Source organism: Takifugu flavidus, chromosome 4 (genome assembly GCF_003711565.1).
Source record: "Takifugu flavidus isolate HTHZ2018 chromosome 4, ASM371156v2, whole genome shotgun sequence".
In the NCBI taxonomy this organism is placed as follows: Eukaryota; Metazoa; Chordata; class Actinopteri; order Tetraodontiformes; family Tetraodontidae; genus Takifugu; species Takifugu flavidus.
Window position 1 is genome coordinate 12,076,820 of NC_079523.1, and position 21,786 is coordinate 12,098,605.

Below are 21,786 nucleotides of genomic sequence, written 5' to 3' on the forward strand. Positions count from 1 at the left end.
TTAATATATGTATAAATATCCACTCAGTGATGATGAAACGCATTTTATAAGTTATACAGGCTTACTATACAGCCATTGATATAGTGTAACATTGACATTAATTATTATCATACATTTATTCATCATGCAACTACAAGTTGATTTGATCTTGATCTTGTCTTAAAAGTATGTAAAAATGTGAGCCTCTAATAAACATACAAAAATCGACTTATATTAGGCAGTTTATCAAGCGATAAATCATGTTTCTGATGCAAAAATGGATTAAACAATTATATTAAACATTTAAAAATGAAATATGTAACACGTGGTTACAAAGATTAGTTGTGAAATACACAAGCAATTCTAACAGAAAGATAAGAACGCTGTATAAGGTAAGCATATTATCTTTACTAGTCTACAAAAGTATACAACTAATTAAACATTCAACTTTGTTCATCTTGTATTTCTTTTTTTTTTTTTTTTAAATTGACATCTGATGAATATATAGTCTGCTGCAGGACTTCAAGTTTATTGTCCATTGTGGCCTTTTAGATCTCTTCGGATGATGTCATTCACTGTAAAAGAGCACAAACCTTGATAAGTAATAACAAACAAATTTAAAGTCACATATCGGTTTATTTATTTATTTAATTTATGCTGCATCGATGACTTACATAGTGCAGTAGTTTTATTGATAAAAATAAATATCCTTGTTTTCGCGTTATGACAAGGCTAATAAAATAAATGTTACCAAACTACACAACCGCCCACAGTTATGGTTTTGGTTACAGATAATACCAAGAATGTTCAAAATGTTCCGAGAGGCTGTAAAGTTTTGATACACCTCTAGATGTCGCCATTTCGCCAGTTTAACGTGCTCCTCTGGTTGATTTTTGTCTCGTTCTCTCTCTTTCAGTACATTTACATCTGTTTTTATAGACACTGTAACTAGATAATACTTAAACAGACGGATACGTCTTTATTGAATTGCGTACATTAGATATTCAACACCTATATTGCTGGATGCCGTATAAAAGTTTAAACATTTTAGCAAGGCCGTTTTGTTCCATTCTGGTCCTCATTCTATCTCCACATTTCCAGATCAATCTAGTTTGATGATGCTCAGTATATAAACGACTCCACGTTTTTCAATTCAAATCTGTTCTGAGAACAGAAGAGGCAACTCGTTCTTAACCACAGGTGTGTCTGCATGTCTACCAATACAGTAAACTTCCTCTTCCTGTCTTCCATCACAACAGGGTAAACAGAAAGCTTTGAAAAGCAGCCCACATTCTTTCACTTCATAGCCATGTCGGCTCACAGGTAACGGCGCAGATTTGCATCAGGTATCCGAAGACTGTTGTATTCACATGTTGATCGTATTATATTTAATGAGACTGTGGCTCCTCAACAATCTGCCCAGTCAACAAATGTGCAGTTGAGGACAGAGGAGACAGAGGTGGTGGAACAGAAACAACTGATGTGAAAGCCACATGACAGGATTTGCAACCATACATTTGCAGTGTGCATTCATGCATTTGCAGACTGGACCACAAGTGCCAAAATAACATATATTTATTGAATTCCACCTGATTAAATTTCATTCTAAGTTTATATAAAGTTATCCTAAAATTCAATCTTTTAACCTTCAAGGAAGTTTTCCTTGAACCCTGATAGAATTCTCGTAATGTTTGTTAGATTTCAGTGTAAAAGGGTCACTCACCATCCTCCAGGTAGGCATAGCGGAGACTCTCTTGCTTGATTGTGACCTTTTCTGAAGGTCTTTCATCTTGGTTTTCTCCATAATGGCTGTTCCGGGTCACGCGCTGTCCACTTGGGTCCAGGTCACATCCGGACCTCCCTTTAGCTTGATCATGGTGGATGTACCTCATAGGTGGTGACGTCCCCAGTGACGTCCCTTTTGAATAAAGCCTTCATATCTTGATGCCAAGCAGGGGTCGTGAGGGGCTTCTACCAGCTTGGCCATCGGCACGGTAGTACCGACGGATTGGCTGAAATTGGAGGAAGGGTGCAAAGCAATTGGAGAACAACTGAAGAGAGTGGTTCCGCTGTTGCTGTAATGCTGGTTCGCAGCGGGGTACAACATGGTGCTGCCGATGAGAGAGCCACCTCTGGATTGATAGTAGACTGACTGATCGTCTAGCACGTCTGGGGTAAACACTTGGACTCTGGGGTCTACGGTGGTCCTCTGGTATGATGCCGGTAAAATATTCGAGACTCGGCAGCTGCTGTCCTGATCGAGGTGCTGATAGAGCGATTTCATAGACAAGCTGGGCAGAGACTGGTTCTCTGGGTAGCCGTAGGAAACCAGTTGGGAGTCAGCAAGTGGTTCTGTTTTAATAGCTGCAATTAAAAAAAAGTCCTTTCACAGCCAAGTTTCAAACTTATTATCCAGGAAAACAACTGTTGTAAGGTTGTAATATATCTAAGAAAATCATTTAAAATAACCAAGATTTCTATAAAATCCAAACCACTGGACACAGAAATTCTCCTGGATACACTCATGGAAATGATCATCTACTCTCTTATTTTTTGCAAAAGAAATTCCAAATATCATTTTTAAGTGATGTTAGTAGCCTAATGTCTGCTGGCACTTCAGCGCACCATCGTGATTTATTATCAGGTACCAGTGCATGCGATACGTACCGATCGTGGGTGTATAGAGGAGGTGTTGAGGCTGGCTGCGTTTTTTCTTTCCATTTATGACAAAAAAGTTGACTTTAGCTGGGTGGGAGATGCACCGGTCTCTGTACGGGGGGACCTCAAAAAAGAGCATGTTCTAGAAGAGCAATTAAAGGCAGTAGGGGAAAAAAGACAGATTATAGAAGATGTCATACTCAAACTACAGGATGGAGGCTGGGATGGAATCTGGTACTGTAAATGCATCTATACACACATGTGCTCAATGATTTGGGATTCATGTCTTTAAGCAACACAGACCAGTGACAAGGAACTCACAGATTGTGTTTTGTCTCGGTCCACAGTGGCTTCCACCTCCCAGATTTGCTTACCATCTGAAAAACAGAGGGCCAGGTTGTCATAGAAATTTAGAGGAATGGGCCTGATCGCATTCTTCACAAAAGCTTAGCTAAGAGAAAACTGGAAATTGGGTTGCCCCTTTTACAGTTTTCTCTAATTTAAGCTTTTATGAATTTCAGTGTAATAAATAACATTTAAACTAAAATATTGCATGTGTCACCAGGCCATAACTCTTTTGGCAGACTTTGCTACCGTAACCCTGCAGATTCCTCACTTCAACAGTAACAACAGTAACAGAGTTATAAACCTTCAGAAGATGAAACACATGTACAACAATGGAAACTAAGTTCCTGTAATGTTTGATTCCCACCTTGGGTTTTTATTTGCACTTACTCTTTTCTACCCACGCAAACCCTGAGCTCTGGGTCTGAATCATTATCAGCAAGTTTTACCACATCCTGTTGCATAAAGCCCTAACTCTTGAGACTTGTCGCACATGCAGTCGACAGTAACGGTCCCACTCTCGTACGTTGTCCACCGATTTTTGTGTAGGCTGAGGGAGCAGCAACAAGGTGTGAATTTTCCAGAGAAATAAATAAGCCCTCGCAACCAGTACGGGACTGTGCGTTTGACGTCGATATTTGCACAGAGCTAAATGCGGGGGACGATGGAATGTGGACGTCATTGAAAGTAGAGACAGCATGAAAAAAGAAACAAACACCTAAGAAAAAAATATACACTATATGAGTGGTTGGAGGTACTTGAGGTATCTGGAATTGGTTCTAAAACTTTTAAAAAACAATAAAAAAAAGTTTCAAGATAAATTGCCACAAAACAAAATCACACCCTGGTCAATGAACCAAACTGAGCTGCTGAGCAAGTTTTACTGTGATGGATGGATGGATGGATGGATGGATGGATGGATGGATGGATGGATGGATGGATGGATGATGATGGATGGATGGAAGGATGGATGGAAGGATGGATAGATGGGTGGATGGATGGGTGGATGGATGGATGGATGATGGAAGGATGGATGGATGGATGGATGGATGGATGGATGGATGGATGGATGGATGATGGAAGGATGGAAGGATGGATAGATGGGTGGATGGATGGGTGGATGGATGGGTGGATGGATGGACTGATAAACCAAGTATCATTTGATTTAATGGCCTTCTATGTATAAATTGGGAGAACAGACCCAAGAGGTCTGATCTTATTTTCCCTACCTTGTGTCTTCTCTGAGAACACCACTTTGGAGTCTGATGTGAAGTTTTGTCCTCTGAGGACCATCTGTTGTCCCCCGAGGGCTGAGCATCGGTCCAGGTCCTGCTGCTCGACTAAAGGGAGCTCCTGAGCTGAGCGCTGGGCTGAGGAAACAGAGCGGTATCCGTAGGAATGACTGCCACAAGGTCAGATGGAAGAGAATAACCGCTCCCCTTTTTCGGTGTCGCTACTTAAACATTTAGAGTTTAGCTAACCAAAGCCCGCACACACAGCTCCCAGGACACAATAACTCAGTATAATATGTATATTCTTCTAAGTCTTTAGTTTTGTAAAGGGAATCCCAATATCATTACTCCTAAGACTCCTTACAGCATTCTATAGGGTCCGATGCAACTTGAAGGGACAGCAGCTGGCCTCTAGGCTGAGGGATGTGAACCCGAAACACCAAACGAACGCGGGTGTTTTTCCGTCCGATGTCGGTCTCGTTGCTCTTCTGCTCGATGTCAGCATTTCTCAGCTTGAGGATTCCTGCACAGTCGATCCTGCCAGATGCAAGGCAACACGTTTGGAGCAGTAAGAGATGTGATTCTTCAGTTGAAAGCAAATCTAAAATTAAAAATGTAATAATTGGGAATTTCTTCCAGGAAGGGGGAACCTCTCTTCAGTTTCCTTCCGTTCTACTCACACCACTCTCATGTTGTTCTTTGGCTCCAGAGGGATCTCCAGCACCTTCGTCCCGTTCACCATCCTCTCCAGGCTGGGTGTGGTGACAGTCTTCCCGGTGATGCGGTGGACTTGGTAAAAGGCGTGTGGTTTCAGGAGCTTTTCGTCCGCCGTGCCGATGTAGACCTGGAGCCCCAGTTGTGCTGCCCCTTCGTACCCACGAAGCTAGTAAAGTCAAACCAAATGCTTTAATCGTGTGATCTACACTGAACTCGGTATCATTACCCAAGACCATACGAGTTGGACAGATAATTTCCACAATGGTTCAGGTAATCATAGTAGTTTTCATTTCTTTTTTCAAGAATGACTGTTTTCCACGTTAACATAATCTAATCTGCGATGACTCTACCTGAACCTCTGGATGCCCTCCATTAGGTGTCTTCACGGCTCCTCTGCTGCCCTCAGTCTCGTAATGAGCTCTGTGGTGAGATCTGGGTTGCTGCTGGATAAAAAGCTCATACTGGCCGGACTTACTGGGAATTGGCCACTCCAGCGATGGAAATGAAGCCATGGGCAACCCACTGAAAGTAAAAAAGATAAAGAGAGCTGTTTAATGGACTCTGTAAACGAACAAGTGGCATTTAGGCTAATGATGTCATGTGTCAGATCAAAGCAAACACCTGAAACCTCCATGGTTTGATGGTGGCATAGGCGACCAAAGTGTAGGGAGCATGTAAATGGTTTCAGGCTTCCTTTCATTTTTCACCCTGTCCAACTTCTGTTGCTCAGCAGTCCAGTCAAAACCTCCCTCATACCCACAATTCTCTCTCTTGGCCTGCCACTGTGAATCTCGTGCCGCGGGTGTTTGAGTAGGTCTTTGGAGACCAGGACCGGGACTGGCCAGCACCTCCAGGCCCGGGGAGTGGGCATGAGCCAGAGGTTGGTACTGGTGGAGATAGTAGGATCCCTGTGGCCCATGATGCCAGGGGACAGGGCTGGGGCTTCTGGAGCGCTGCTTCACAGGAGTGCCTCCTTGACAGGATTGAGGCTGGTCATGGGAGCGTTTTCCATGGGGAGGGGCAGAGCGCGATCGCTGGTGAGGAACTGATGACATGGAGCGGGGATACTGAGGCTGAAGAAAACTGTCTTCTGTGATGCTGTTGCGCTGAGAAGTTCCGGGAGAAGAGTGAGCGGAAGAGGGGTGGATGCCCTGGAGAGCCGGGCAGAGGTCTAAACCAGATAAACCCATGGCAAAGCCTGCAGTAGGAGTGGGCGACGCGACTGGCGAGTATGTATCTACGGGCCAGCCCGTGGAGGAGTTACTGCTGGCAGGGCTCACACACTCCCGGTAGGTCCCCAAAACTTTGCATCCAGGAACTGTTTCCAGGGTCGCCGAGCTGTAAGAGTCACCCGATGGAGTTATCTCAATCCTGGGGCTGGGAGCGCGAATGAGTCCTGGTTTGGACTCCAGGCCCAGGGAGTCATAGACTGTCCCAGATAGGTGTTCCATGCTGGGGCTGTGAGAGGAGATCTCCTGCCTGGAGCCCATCTGCTCTGAAATGGATCCAGTGCGATTGTCCATCAGCAGAGGGTGGTGGTTATCGAAAGGGCCTGATTCATCTGCTAGCAGAAAGAAACATTAACATCACTTCATGTTATAACAATGCAAACGTAAGCTCCAAATTCCTATTTGTTTTCTTCAAATATTTATTTCAAAGGCATTTCCAGGTTTTTTTTTTTACAGTCCCTTTTCAACCCTTCTACATATCACATGTTCTATCACGTGTTCCATCATTGCAAAATGGAGCATTTTTTTTTACTTTAAATTTGACTATATCAGTCAAAGGTCTTCCAATAATGTTAGCTTAAAGGTGCCGCACATCTTCCACTAGCTAACGGGGAGACAAAAAAAAAAAATCTTTTCCAAAAGATGACCCAGAAAACAAGTTGTAACTCAACGTATTTATGTTGAATAGGGCTGACATCATTTGCTGCTTTTCCTCAAGTGAATCGAGGGCCTACTTGATTTGCCTGCCTCCGTTTGCCACAACAGCCGAAGACAAGGGTTACGGAATAACATCAGTATCTGACAGCTAAGGGCTTTCTGGGGGATATTTCCCACTCTACTCTAAAAGCCAAATGTTACACAAAAACATCGAGCTACAAATGTTATAAATGTAAAAAGCCAAGATTGGTAAAGGCATCATCTGTAATAGTAGAAAAAGGTGGATGCGGCTACACACCCTTATCACAGCTGATTGGAAATTCTTCAGAAGAATTGTAGAGAAAGAGCTCAGAAAAGTCCAACTCCTCCTGACTGATGTCTTGACCCAGGTTCTCAGCGAGCCCCAAACCTCCAGTCGTCATCTCCAGCGACCGCTCCAGTTTATCTCTTGTAACCCGAAAGCTTTCTCAAACTAAGTTGCATGTATAAATGAAAGGCCTCTCTCTGGTTTCAAAAAATCCCAACGTTATAGTTGGTTTTCTGAGTGTGCGTCTCAAACTCGTGCAGCTGCTCAAATAAGACCGTGACATGAAAGCGAAGCACAATGACAGGCACTTCCTGTCACCGGGGAGGACGACAAGCAGACAAGAGTACCTGCTCCTTTGCGTCTGCAGGCGTGTCACATAGTGAGATCTGACTTGTGTTTTGCTGGCAAAGTGAGGACATTTAAGCTCCTCAGAATTACAAAGTCCTTTTTAAGGTTTAAAGCTGGGTTTTATGGCTAAGGTTATGTCTGGTTTTAGGGTTGGCCTTAGACATTTAGTGGTGGGGGCTAAGATTAGGTTAAGGTGTAGGGGGGTTTGGCAAAGACAGTCCTCTCAAAGATATAGGTACAAACACGTGTGTGTGTGCCTTTTACACCATGCAGTCGTCATTTCCTCCTGATTCAACATCAAAGTACTGATATTGTGTAATTATATTTTAAAGCTAAGAGAACACCAATGTTCTATTTATGCATATACTGCATTTAATATGCATTATACCAGAGGACCAAAGATGTTGTCGTGTTTTTATTTCTAATCCCTTTACTTCTATCACCACAATCATTTTGCAGGGGTTTTTCTTTGTTGTTTTTCGTGCTTTTCCTTATGAATCATAGGTTGTGGGTTCAAACTTCCTCCGAAAAAAATAATGTTATAATTTCTCTCTGGCTCCACCAAAAAGTACATTGTTCCACCATATACATTTAGTTTCAGGGTTAAAGAGTATTTTGCAGGTATGGATACTTTATAAAAACTGTATTCTTCTCTGAAAATGGCCATTTAAAAAGTTTAAAGGAAATTTGGAATGTTTTTCAAGACCCTATTCAAGACCCTTTTTAGCAAGATTGCTGTAATTAATTTAACATCAACATTAAAAATGACTGTGTTTACTGAAATTTCTGCCTGTCAGAGCATCAAGTCCACAGATTTAACAGGAAAAAACATTGCTGTCCTTCTTTGTTGGGTGTATTTTGTGCAACTGAATAGAGTTCATTTCTGCACAGAAACCCAGGGATTGTGTGTGTGTGTGTGTGTGTGCGTGTGTGCGCACGCGCACGCATGTGTGGAGACAAAAGCGATGTTAACAGGAATAAGAATAACAGACATCAAGCGCAGCAGTCGATCTGTCCATAGCCCATGTAGAAGGTGAGTAATGAGCATCTCAGTGCATCATGGGAAATCCCCCAGGAGTCTAATCCTAAAGCTGCATAGCTAGGGGCCAGGCTAAGCTGCAGCACAAACAAAGTCACAGAAGCTCATAATCAGCCCAACAGGAGATTGATTATAGATTGTGGTTTTGAAATATATATTTAGCAAATCCATCTTAAAGAAGCCTAACAGATGGATTACCAGATCACTACATCTCTAATTTTAATTTAAAATGTCTTCGTATTTTTGGTTTTTAGCCACTGAATTTTATCATGCATTTTCCACATTTGCATGTCAAGACTCAAGTCACGTAACAGTTCGACCAATAACATAATTCACATGATTAGCTGATAGAAAATATTCTAGTTAACCCACTGCTCTGTAAGAGGGTTCATGTATAGGTTTGTTGGACCCTCCGTTTGATTGCATCATGTACTGTGGCCTAGAAGTGTTTTCTGACTCGTTCACGTGTTGATGGCATCTGAGATGAGTGTGAGTCTTAAGGTCACATGGCAGTCATGTGAATCGCATGATTAAGTGTGTGAAACGGTTGAGAACCATGTAAAGTGGTTCGGTCCAGCCCATGAGAACTTCCTGGAAGCAAACATGCTTTAAAAATCACAGCAAATTTACACTTAACTATAAAACGATAAGGGATTATTATTGATGATTTTATGAGTTAGGCTTATAATAAGGTTACCAGTATGAAAACATTTAATGTGTGTGATCAATACCGGATTTCCCTGGACAACTCTGTCGTAAGTTTTGAACTATAGTGACACAGTGTACCTACAACTGTATCATCATACACACCTGTGACTCCTGTAGGGATGCAGACACTACTTTTTATTGACAGGGGTCTTGAGCTGAGCCCCCATGCTGTGCTGGACAATGATGACTCATTTACCTTGTGGGCATCTGTAGCTGTCACGTCCACCCTTGTCCACCGTCTCATTGGACTCTTTGGAATGTTTCCGAATGAAGCTAAAGAAGCTAAAGAAGGGCACAGGTGCACGGGGGATCATTATGTCGACACAAGCAGGAGACGTGACACAACCTGAGCTCGCACACGAAGCTGGATCCTGAGAAGGGCTTTGTCCTTCGTCCGTGTTTTTCTGTTGGTGGAGGATTTTTTGGGGAATTAATGCAGACATTTTTAAAAGTATGAACACATTTGCAGAATAGCCTATCGTATTTCTGGCTGATGGACAACGGACCTTTCGGTGAGTACGAACACCTCCGATGGAAACCATAAATAAGTACTTGGTTCTTTACTTGTTTGAAGTACCAGCTCATCAATAGGGATGCTGCTAATTTCTGGTGCATCACCTGGTGAAATATAAATGTCCGCCTTCAGTCAGCCACATCATTAGAGCCACACAAAAGTGAACCGAGGAACAATTGCTGTCTGGGCTTCCACCCCCCGAGTTCCCTGCTTAGTAGGTCAATGTGCTATTGGCCCAATTTGTTACCACACCTGGCTGGGGCACAAACAGAGTTACTCTGTGCCCCAGCCAGGATGAAGTGACAAGCTAGACAGCATTGCTCCCTACTGGGAAGGACAACTGGTCTGCGGTCTGCCTGGTACGTTCTGCTCAAATCCGACTCTGAAACTGGCTCCATCATCATGGATTCATCGGCATTTACCCCAGTGCGAAGATCGGTGGTCCAGCACCTGATCCATTGTGTCTCGATGTCCCCTGTGCCTTTCCAGAGCTTTTCAAGTCTCCATCATTCATTTCTTAGCCCACGATATGTTCTACCTGTTTTTGGAAACGTCAGAGTAGATTTTGACCATTTGGCCGGCCTTTGATTATTGGCTTATGAGCTGTCGCTGACGACTTTATTAAAACTTTGAAACACACAGAAGTTTCAACGTCATTTTCTTCTAGCTTGTCAAGTATGACTCTCTTCTCGATGGACTACGCTGCAGACATTTTGGGATTTGTGGGCTTGAAAAAACTGTGGTCCAGATATACCTCCAGAGTTTCACTTATAGGTTACACATCATTGCTCATGAACTCAACTCATACAAATGGCTCTGCTACAATTTCATTAAAAGGAGCTACTGTTCACAGCAGACGTTTCAATGTAGTGGCACAGTCCAATGTTCATTGAGCAGCAAGTACCACAAGGCAGCAAAGTCAAACCTTTATTTTTCTGCCAGGGACTAATTTTAACATTGAAATGAACCAAAGACATTAATGAATGCCATGAAAATCAACACAAGGACAATTAAAGCTCATCTTGAATGCATTTATTTCAGCAAATGCAGAAAATATGTCTCTAAATAAACCAATACACAATATTACATCATTATCGTTGCACTTTTTTCTATACACAATGAAAAAATAAACATGCGTGGCTTATATACATGCATACATCAAAGTTGAGGACATTTAATGAAGCACTGAGGACAGCTGCCTTGGTACAACATTCAGTTTGTAGTATATAACAACTGCAAATTTGGTCAGTCATTAACAGTCAGCAATAGCTTTAAACATGTGAGGTATTTATGGCTTGATTACATTACACAGTCATTGGTGCATCTTTTCTATTTACAGAGCAGCAAATTGGGGAGTCACAGAACCCTCAGGCTGTGTTAATAGAGGTATTATCTTTCTGTCGCCGTCTCCATTACAAGAAAATATGGAGCCTATGTGAGGCAAGAAAAAAAAGGATTCATTGTCAGTAACATTGTTAGCTTAGCTCACAGGTAGAGATAGAAGGGGGGGCTGTAAAATTAGGATCTTCTCCTCACCTCATCTCTTAATGAAGGCGACAGGAAGTTCTCTGTTGGGAACCAGAAGTCCCGAATGGATCACATCGAGCGGCTCGTTATCTGTTGCAACGATCTCAAAATCTCTGACCAACTGTAAGAAAAGTGACATCAGTCAGCTAAAGCAAATTTTACTACGGTCGATGCCGAGTTCATGGCGCTGGTAACATTATCTTAAATGAATTTACCCAGCACATGGCTAGCTGCAGCTGCAGCTCTGCCAGCCGCCGGCCGATGCACATCCTCTTCCCAATACCGAAGGGGACGTGGGCGAAGGGGTTGATTGTGCCGTGCTCACGCAGCCAGCGTTCGGGCTTGAACTTCTTGCCATCGTCGAAATAGTCCTCGCTGGAGCCCAGAGCATGGCTGTTGATCATTAACACCGTCTGCAAAAGCAATCAAAGCACATGACACATTTGATGGACATCGCTGTGAGTCTTAGAACTGCTAGTTTTATCCATAGATCCATGTATGTGTTTTTTCACCGTAGCTCATTCAGTCACTGAAATATGATCTGCTCATGCTAGGTGCCTGTAAAGAGAGCTAAACCACTTACCCCTTTGGGAATAGCATAATCCCCCAACACAGTGTCTTTGTCCAGAGTCCGACTAGTGAATGGGACTGATGGTGATATCCTGCAAGAATTTGAAAAGCAAACAGTGTTGGAATATAACCTCCATCATGTCATAGCTGTAACAAACACCTAAGCTGTTTAACCGAAGCTAATCATGCTGTGATTATCAGGATGAGGTGAAATATAATCTCTAGCCAGATATACATTCCCTGGGTGATGTGGTATTAGCCTTATAAAATGTGTCAGACAACTTGTGACTGTACAAGAGGGCAGGAGGGAGAAGGGAGACTGTACAAGGGTGAGAAGCGATCTATGTGTGACCAAGTGTTGGGTGTTAAGCTGAGACCATTGGTGGTGGCTGGTCATGCCTCCATAACTCACCAAGCTTGTTTTTGAGCCAGTCATGCGTGTGAGTTTGCCCCTAATCTTACCGGGTGAAATGATGCTCCTGTGATTTTGGTTTAAGACCACAGACTTAGTTAAATGGGGCGTTTATCTCACATACCATAGACCTAACAGCAATTTACTGTATATTTAACTTGAAATTAGGCTGCTTGTAGTTTCTGGATGTCCTGGCATTTTTGCACAATGTCTGCTAAACGTGATGTATCTGATAAGGTAACTCTAGTAAGAGCCCGGCGCGTCCTGCAGCTGTCCCTGTTCTACTGTACCTCATTGACTCTTTGAGGCAGGCTTTGAGGTAAGGCATGCTCTTGATGTGTTCTCCGCATGGGTCCTGGTCAGGAGGCACTACTGTTCTGATCTCCTCCAGCAGCCTCCTTTGGGCGCCAGGGTTCCGTGACAAGTTGAAAATAGCCCACAGCATACTGTTGGCGGTCTGTGAAATATAAACAGAGAGAGGGAAGGTTGGGGGGGTGAGATGACATTGACTGTGGCAGCTACTAGTGTATTTCTCAGTGGGATCTTGAAAGGAGCTGAGGAATGTTTGAGGTTCCTCAAAGGATCCTCAGCTGCATTCGTGGCTCATTGGTTTTCCAAAATGAGGCTGAACAATTTTACTTTGTTCAGAGATATGTGCTGGTACGGTAACATTTGATTTTATATGTGTGGTATTTATCTTACTTTAATGTAACTTAGCTTACATTAGTTTATTTTGTGTTTACTGCCTTATCGTTTACCACAGCGAATTCTTGTATTAGATTTATTTGGCAAATAGGTGTTTCCTCAATCCCGAATGCTTAAAATTAATATTTATATTTTTAACTTAAATACCAGCTTTAGCAAAACATAATTTGTATGAGCAGGCTTCATTAACATATTTATTATTAGCCTGCAGATGTTTTTTTTTTTTTGGTGGGATTCCTTGTATTTCCAGAAGAGGGAGACTCGCTTTTTTTGTGCAGATTCGAAAGGAAAAATATTTTAAAACTCACTGTCTCGACTCCTCCAATCTGTAGCTCTGTGATGGCTGCATAAAGCTCCTTCTTAGAAAGGCGGCTCTGGTGTAAGATATCACCAATCAAGTCATCAGGAGCTATGACAGAGTTCCTCTTCAGCTTCTTGTCTATGTAGACTTTGGCTGAGGAAACACCAGGCAGCAAACATTACTATCAACGACATCCATAGTTAAAAAGCTACTGAAACTAAAGAAAGCAGACTGCATTAAATAGTTTTTTTTCCCTAATTCAGTTAAATAAAATAAAGTAATAGTTAGCCTTTCAGATGATCAGATTCATTACAGCACATCTTTGTATTAATCATATAAAAATGTACTGCATAAATTAAAACTCCCTGTATTCAATTTTGTGAGGACGGTAAATCATCTATCTTTGTAAAAAAAAAAGGAAAAAGAAAAGAATCAAGTATGTAAGTATGCAAGTATGTCAAGTAAGTAATGAAAGGCAGACGCACACATTTAACCAGGTGTTACAGCAAAACCTGAGGCTCTGACTTAAGGCGCATGCTCAGATAATGAGAATGACTGCATATTTATTATATACTCATTACCTACTCTTACTTATATACTCCTTTCAAGTTGCAAGTGTAGTAGTGGCATTTAAAACCCTGATGCCTTACCTCTATGGGCCATGTGATTATTCTGCCTTAAGAGTCAGAGAGAAGGAATCTCTTGTCTCTGACTCATTCTCTAGTCTATTTTTTGTCATCTGTTTCAAATTGTGGATGTGTTTGATTTCTTTCTTTATGGTCTGTATAATTACTTGCAATGTTTACAGTTGGCTATAAAAGCCCCTAATGCGTACAGTACTTGACGAGTACAAAAGTTTCTCTGTAAAGTTTATGACCAGATGTTAAGAAAGTATGTGTATATCCGCCTTTTCTTCCTCCACCTCTCCTCATCGTCATCCTTCATGCTCTCCCTCCTGCTACTACAAATATTTTGCAGGTTTCTCCCTCCTAGGTCATGTGGTTTACTACAACTCCATTTACCCCCGCCGAGCGTCTAGTGCACACAGAAAACATTGAGTCACCCAGTTCACATCTGCCCTCCCTCTTTTTCTCTCTAACCTCTAACTGGAAGTGAGCTCAGACTGGTTCCAGATAGATAAACTGTATAAACTGATAAACTCCTGCCCGAGAGGGTCAGGATCAGTGCTGGTGCGGCTGGTACCTGTGCTGAAAATGCGGTCCCAGGCAGCAGTGTGGTCCTGCCATGTCTTGGTGTTGAGGCTCTTGTGCAGCTCCACCGGCGTGACCATCATCAGGCCAAATGTGCTCATCATCTGCAGAGAGGGGACACAGAGGGGTGGTGACAAGGTGATAATTTAATCATCATCACCCTCAGTGAGAAATCTCAGAGGCAATCTTTTCAAAGATCTTTGTAAACCTTTACGAGGCCGCACTTATGAACCCCCAACTGCGGGTCGTAATAGTCAGCCCCTCATAAATCCCAGCAAATACAGTTAAAGTGTCAGAGAGACACATATGCGACTGCGGCAAAGCTGATGAACCTGATGAACTACTCAGCATTTCTACACATCCAACCGGGCCTCTCTGCAGGACACTCACTGTTTTTACTGCTGTGATGAAGTTCATTGCCTCCTCGTTGACTTTGTCTTGCAGGAGACCAAATCTCTTGTCATAGAGGACCAAACAGATTGCTGAAATGCATAGAAGAGGTAGAAAATGAGATTTTAAAGATCAAAATTGGTCCTTTCTTATTTTTCATTTTGGTAAGTGTTTGTAGTCTGGAAAGACAGGTTTAAACAACAGGCATTAATCGTTTTCAGACAGTTTAAAATATATCTAAGAATACATATTTAAACTTACTCTCAAATGACCATTTATTCAGTTCAAAGTACAAGTCCTCAATCTTGCCACCAATGTTAGTTTTTCCAATTCTGCTGACGAAATCTTCCAACACCTGCGCGTTAAATAATCATTTTTACAAATAATTTACAAACGCATCTCAGGGCATCCACGACAAAGGATACAGTTACGAACAGACTTACCTCGTTAATTTTGCGATCCAGCTTCACCACCTCGGTCGGCTTCATGAGTTTCTGCTGAAAAGCCCTCCTCACCCTCTGCCAGTCTTTCCCCTCTCTGCAAGACAATAGTTCGGACTCAGAGCGCATCCAAGACAAAAAAGAGAGAAAGGAAAAGCAGATCGCGCAGCCGCTTGCGCTTGCAGCCAAACCAATAATGACTACTATCTTCATGAAAGAGAGAAGAATCGACTCACAGAATGAGGAGCCCGTACGCCTCGTCTCTCATGTCTCTGTAAGCGGTCCAGGGTTTGATCTCCAGTCTCTGGGGGTAACTCCCCTCCGTTCTGTACAGTGACTCCAGCAAGCAAGGTGCGCCAATGTGCACCGATTCAAAGGAGCCGAGCTTCAGACGGAAAATCTTGCCAAATTTCTTGTGATAATCAACCTAGAATGCATTTGGAAACACAACAGTCAGCGGAAGAAAATCATTAAAAGCTTTTATTTATTTATTTCATAAGTATGGGGCCAAAATGAGGTAAAGGAGTTAGAAAAAACAGCCAAAAAAAAATTCAGAAAATTTTTACGCTACCAGTGCCTCGTGTTGCCTTGTCAGGCCTCCTTTACGCAGGAGTTCAAACAGACTGCCGACCAGGGGCCAGTTGGTAGGTCCCGGAATCGCGTCCAGACTGTGAGCTCTGGAGGCAGCGTGAGGGCACCGCGCAGCCTCCAGAGCATCCTTCTCTTCCAGGACGCACACTGAGGATGTTGGCTTGAAGTGTTGCAGCCCCACAGACTTCTTTCTCAGCAGCTCGACAATCTGAGGAGCCTTTTTCATCTGTGCCCTCATCTTAATCAGCGCGTTTATGTCAGTCCCAGAACAATCTTAGCAGCTCTGCCTTTGTTATCTTAGTCACTTCTCGTTTCTTGGAAGTGTCACACCTTTACGCCAATATATATACCCCCAGAGTGTTCGTTCCTGCGTGCACGGAACCAATCAGCAACCGGTCCTGCATGGTGCGGACGTCGAGCCCACCATTCATTTATGGATCCATGTTGGGAGGATCTCATGACCCCAGAAAGACCGAGGAAGTGCCCTCCCCCCGCCTGCCTTTATAAATAAACACGCAGGTCTCATCGGAGGTGACGCGGTTCGCTGAACCGCGTTTCAGTGCGACCTCCCTGATTGGTAGAAGCGAAACTTTGGCAAAGCAAATACTACTGCCACACTTCTGAACCGTGGGCAAATATTTGACAGATTGCAGCTTGTGTGTGTGTGTGTGTGTGCGTGTGTGTGTGTGTGTGTGTGTTTGCTTTGTTTGTGTTTTGGAATGCGAGGGACAGGGGGAGATGAGTGGACATCCATGATTGTTCAGAAAAAAATACAAGGAGAATAATATTAATAATGACGATAAAAATAACTGTTGATTTATTAACGCGTGATGTGTCACTGTAAAATTGAATAGTTAAAAAGCATAAAGTTTGATAATCACACTTAAAAGGATTTGGGTTTTTAAAAAAAAAGAAAAAAAAGATTTATATATTTGGTACATGTGCTGTTTTCTTTACAGGACGTGATGGTTTTATCGCCGCTACCCGCCCCCCTCCACCCTCCACCACTCAATCTGACATGACTTGAATAACATGTGCAGGGGCCCCATGTTGTGCCCCGTAAAACCTGCTTGCTCGCAGACTCTCATGTGGCATCACAACAACCTTGAACCTTGACAGATGTTTGTTACATTACTGGGGACTTTGCAAGAGCCTCAGGTGTAGCACACACACACCCCCCCCCACACACACACCCCCACACACACTCAAACACATACACACACACATATAAAACGAGAGAAAGAGAGAGAGAACAAAAACACGCCAGCCACATTCACGAGCATGCAGCTTGATGTTTGACATGTGGCATCACACGATATCAGGTAGCTTTTGCAATTTGTATGCTTAGCCATTGACTGGTTATATTACACCATCAGCTTGAAAACAGGGGATAAAATATTTATTCATCGAGACCAGGTGAAACAAACCAGTTAGTTTCACATCAGTTTAAGTTCAGATGGCAAATATTTACATAATTTAAACATTTTCAGTCACTTCTGACTTTCTATACTTGTTGGTCACCAGAGGGAAAAGTATCAAAATTAATAGCCCAACTGAATTTTGATGAAGATGCTGAGATGCGGAGTTTACGGAGGTTATGGAAGTTTAAAGGACCTTTTTTTTTTAGCACTTTCATTTATTGTTGCTTAACCTGAAATTATTTGAAATGACCTAGATTTATCCAGTTTATAGCTACCTTGCAAAATTAAAAAGGGCGCCCCCAACAACATTTTAGTGAAAGTTGTCATTGACGTCAGGCATAGTGTGCCTTAGAAAAATAAAAATTAAGAAAGAATTGTCCTCATATAAAGGAATTCATATCTAAGATCAGAGCATCAGGACAAAAAACTTTTTGGTGAGTCTTAGCACAAACTTTTAATACTAAACAGCTCCCCAAATGTTTCAATAAAAAAGAAGACAGGAACTGAATTAGATTACATGTATCATTTATTTAAAGCCAATTAAATCATGAAAATCAATGTCTTTCAGTTGGTAGTTTAGGGATTAGAACAGTAGTTGTCGCAGTGATTTTCCTATTGTTACTTAAATAGTCCAAGTAGGAAGCAACAAGTTGGTGAACAAGGCTCAGGACTTCAACCTCCTGCTGTGTACTGGCACATTGAACTTGAGACAACACTGGCAATGCTGCTGACAGCTGGCATTACGCAGGGGCCATCATCCAAAAACATGTTTTTCGGGATGTTCTATTTGAACAAATAGTACATGCAATTTTTTTGACCTTTTGTGAAAGAATTGACAAGAAAGTTCAATTGTCAGGTACGATACGTTCGTTGAGTTCCTTTAGCGGTTGGTAAATCACATGTACAATCTCATTTTTGAGTATATACAGACTATATATATATAGATAGATATCTATAGATAGATAAATATCTATCTATAGATATATATATAGCGAGATATAGATATATATGAATAGATATATAATGCTGATTTGAATTAAAGACAGAATTTGCAGTATTTTTAATCCATGCTTTTCTGAGTGGTGCTTCATCTACAAAGTATCTCCAAAAAATCGAAATCCAAATTGATGGCACCATTTTAATTTTAATTAGTTATTCATGAAAACAATGAAGAAGGTTTAATAATGGTGTATTTCAAGCATGGGCCCAAAATATCTTAAAAATCCAATGTAAACTGCTTGGAGACACACTGCTTCCAGGAGCAATCCTTAAAATCCAGGGACAGAGAGGTGGGGAGGTAAACTGTGTGTGTGTGTGTGTGTGTGTGTGTGTGTGTGTGTGTGTGTCTGTGTGTGTGTGTGTGTGTATGTGTGTGTGTGTGCGTGTGTGCGTGCATGGAGGTGGATGTCAGCCCACGGGCCGGCAAACCTGATGACTTAAACCTGCAGATGTCCAAATTGACTGACAGGTCAATGAGTTCAGTGGTTGGGAGGAGGCTGTATGGAGGTTTTAGGCTACATGCACATGCCCACCCACCGACACACGCACGCATGCACGCACGCACGCACAAACACACACACTTGTACAAAAAAGGCAAGCGACCAACATTCTCCAGGCCATAGAGGATGAGGTTAGCAGGGATGGTAGAGATGGAAATGCTTCTCCCAGTCTGATCAGCCTGTGTCACGTAACACTTCTGACCTAGAATGTGAGGTGCCCCTTTAACTAAAGCCCACCCTTAATCTAAAAATGAAAATATTTACAAGTGAGCAGGAGTTAAGTAATTCAAGGAGAACCCCATCCAATAGCCCAACCCCTGCCCTTTGGAAGTGTGTGTACGTGCATGTATGCATTTGTGTGTTTCCACCACGTCACACAGGCTCACTGTTAAGCAGTAAGGCGCTCACATAGTCGGTTGACTGTGATTTCAGGTCATACTGTAGAACAGCTTTAACTGTCATTCCTTTGATTCTTTGTGCATTCCTGTTAAATTGCACAATTTTGTTTGACCCTGATTCCAAATTAGGAAACCTGATGTGAGGAAGATTCAAGATTTGCGACATCAGCAAACAAGGGTTGTCTTTATTTGATGACTCTCACGAAGGGCTATAGATTATTGGCTACAATGAGGTCATTCCTATTGATGGAGTTGATGGGAAGAGCTGAAGATTTTAAAGATCTCTGTGTACCTGTTGACCCTTCTCACTGAACCTGCTGTGGGCTCCTGACCTGGGGGGAGCAACTCAGTAAATAGTTCAGGATTCCCTGGATGCACCCAACCCCTTCTGTCACCGCCCTCTATGCTCTCTGGGAGAAACAAAGTCAAGGAATCGCCTCATAACAGCAAAATTTCTTTAAAATTTTCTTTCTATTAATATTATTCAAGCCCCTGGTGAGGAAACTTCTAATGTACAGATCAGTGTGATCGCACAGCCCACAAAACACCTCAAATTCAGTAAACCCAAGGCTGCGCAAAATCTCTCACTTTGGAGGTGCTCTCAAAAAAGACTTATATATTATACATTCAAAGAAAGATTCTTAATCAGTAACATCTATGTACAGTTTATATTGCAGGTTCAAACCAGGTCTATTGTATTTGCATGAATGCTACAGTATGTGTCTGTTCTTTTCCACTTTCTGTGCTTCTCATTGCCCTATTTTTCCCTTCTTTTCCCCAGCCTGCAATAGGCTAGGGGGTTCCCCCTGGTCCCACTCAAGGTTTCTTCGTTTTTGTTGCTTGCTTAGGGCTCAGCCTCTGGGATGCTGCATACACTAGTCAACCATAAATCATCATGCAAGGTGGGATCTCCATTGATTGGACTTGTTTCTACACATAACCTCTAAAAATTGTAACTACGCAGAGAGAGACAAGATGCAGTCCAGGTGAGCAGTGATTGGTTCACCAAAAATCATTACATAAATTCTGGTTAATGCTTCTTGGACTTTACTTTTTGAATTATCGGAACTTGTATCGTTTTGGCTAAGGTGAACAAAATTTGTTCACTCTATATAGCCTCTAGGTCCATTTGAGCTACACGAAAAATGGAACATTTCTTGTTGCTCACTTGTAGTGTGTTTTCTGACTATTCTTTGCACAAGCTATGTGTTGATATGCGTGGTAACCAAAGGCTTTTTAATGGAATCACAAATGACTGGCTGCAAACTTTTTTTTTTACAGCAAAAAAGATATAGTAATGAAAGCATATGAATTTACATTCTAACAATTTAGTTTTCTGTGTCAACTGGACAGTTTTTCTTTTCTTTTGAAGGTGTTTCGCCTTCTATCCAGAGGCTTCTTCAGTTCCAGAAAACTACCTCGGATGACTATGACCTGGATGATTGAGAATCTACACAGACATTCTAACAATTCAATTCCAAAGTCAATTTGTGACAAACAAACCAAGAAAAAAGACATGGTTTGCAATTTGTATATGTCCACTTATTATTCACCTGTATACGCAGAAGTTTTATATATACAATGAAATCCCTCTGAAAGGAATTGTCATTGAAGTGTTTCTTTAACGTCAGCAAATGTTTGCTCTGCTGGTTGAAGTGCAAAAGCATCTTGAAGGAGCAAACGAATATTTGACCAAAGGTAGACAGACTTGTGGCGTATGACGATGCAAAGAAACTACCTTACTACATATGCTGCCTGTGTACTTTTTGTAAAGGAGAGCCAATAGGTTAACAGGTACCTTTGTCTGAGCTATCTGAAGGCCTAATGAGTGCACTGAGGGTGGAACTATTTGACTAGGTCAATAGTTAAACCCGGCCACCCATGTCATTCTTATGATATCAGTTTGAAAAAATATAATCTCCCAAACAGGTAATTCAAAACCAACCAAAAACCATTCTATGTGCCAAGATCCATCTGCAGTTATGTCATGACGTTGTCAACTCTTTGATTACATCGTTGGCACACTCTAACACACTTTGACCCCATGACTGTCCTGAGCCTTAGAAGTAAGTTTGACCTCCAGATATAGAGTACCCCCCTGGCCCCATCAACTCATCGCCCTGCCTGTTATCTTATCACTATAAACAGAGGCTCCGGGTGGATGTCAGCATGCACTGAGCTCCTGCCTGATGGTGGGCATTCAAAAGAAGTGGGGGTCCTCCTACTACATGACAAATGTTCACTTGCTAAATTAAAATAGCAAATGCCGGACAGAAGCTGCTGATCATGTGCCCAAGCTTACCCGTATAATAGCCCAAGATATACCTGAAATCAGGAAATATCCAAGGAAACATATAACATTAAAATAAAAAGTTGTCGTCGATTTCAGTGATAACCCTAGAGGTCTGTTCCACCATTTCAGGAGCTACATCCAAATGATGATAGTTCAAGGTTGAAGTAAGGTAAACATGCTAGCTCTGGAACAGCTGGTGCTGTACCTTTCATGACTCAGAAGCTGAAGGCTATGATGGTTACTACGATGGATACTCTGTGTTCAGTTAACATGTGGAATGAAAAAAATCCTGGGC

The 21,786-nt window shown here is 42.2% G+C and overlaps 2 protein-coding genes and 1 long non-coding RNA gene across 3 annotated transcripts; 1 reads left to right on the forward strand and 2 right to left on the reverse strand.

Moving 5' to 3' along the window:
- Window positions 1-27: 27 nt before the first annotated feature.
- On the reverse strand, window positions 28-7,451 carry LOC130523881 (nuclear factor of activated T-cells, cytoplasmic 2). Its single transcript, XM_057029477.1, is given in 11 exon segments — window positions 28-554; window positions 1,703-1,900; window positions 1,903-2,343; window positions 2,647-2,779; window positions 2,959-3,014; window positions 4,212-4,352; window positions 4,579-4,751; window positions 4,895-5,097; window positions 5,282-5,453; window positions 5,553-6,492; window positions 7,116-7,451. Coding segments are annotated over 11 exon segments (2,628 nt in total). The 5' UTR covers window positions 7,240-7,451; the 3' UTR covers window positions 28-507.
- A 36-nt stretch (window positions 7,452-7,487) lies between these two features.
- Window positions 7,488-10,377, forward strand: LOC130523884 (uncharacterized). The gene is made up of 2 exons (XR_008950042.1): window positions 7,488-9,735; window positions 9,870-10,377. It is a non-coding gene; the product is annotated as an uncharacterized LOC130523884 (long non-coding RNA).
- A 373-nt stretch (window positions 10,378-10,750) lies between these two features.
- Window positions 10,751-16,529, reverse strand: LOC130524793 (1,25-dihydroxyvitamin D(3) 24-hydroxylase, mitochondrial). The gene is made up of 12 exons (XM_057031226.1): window positions 15,861-16,529; window positions 15,526-15,716; window positions 15,293-15,386; window positions 15,111-15,204; window positions 14,850-14,941; window positions 14,452-14,563; window positions 13,256-13,401; window positions 12,533-12,699; window positions 11,844-11,922; window positions 11,476-11,673; window positions 11,270-11,381; window positions 10,751-11,164 (listed from the first exon to the last, which is right to left on the reverse strand). The coding sequence occupies exons 1-11, from the start codon at window positions 16,116-16,118 to the stop codon at window positions 11,271-11,273; spliced, it is 1,542 nt and encodes a 513-aa protein (XP_056887206.1). The 5' UTR covers window positions 16,119-16,529; the 3' UTR covers window positions 10,751-11,164; window position 11,270.
- Between the last annotated feature and the right edge of the window lie 5,257 nt (window positions 16,530-21,786).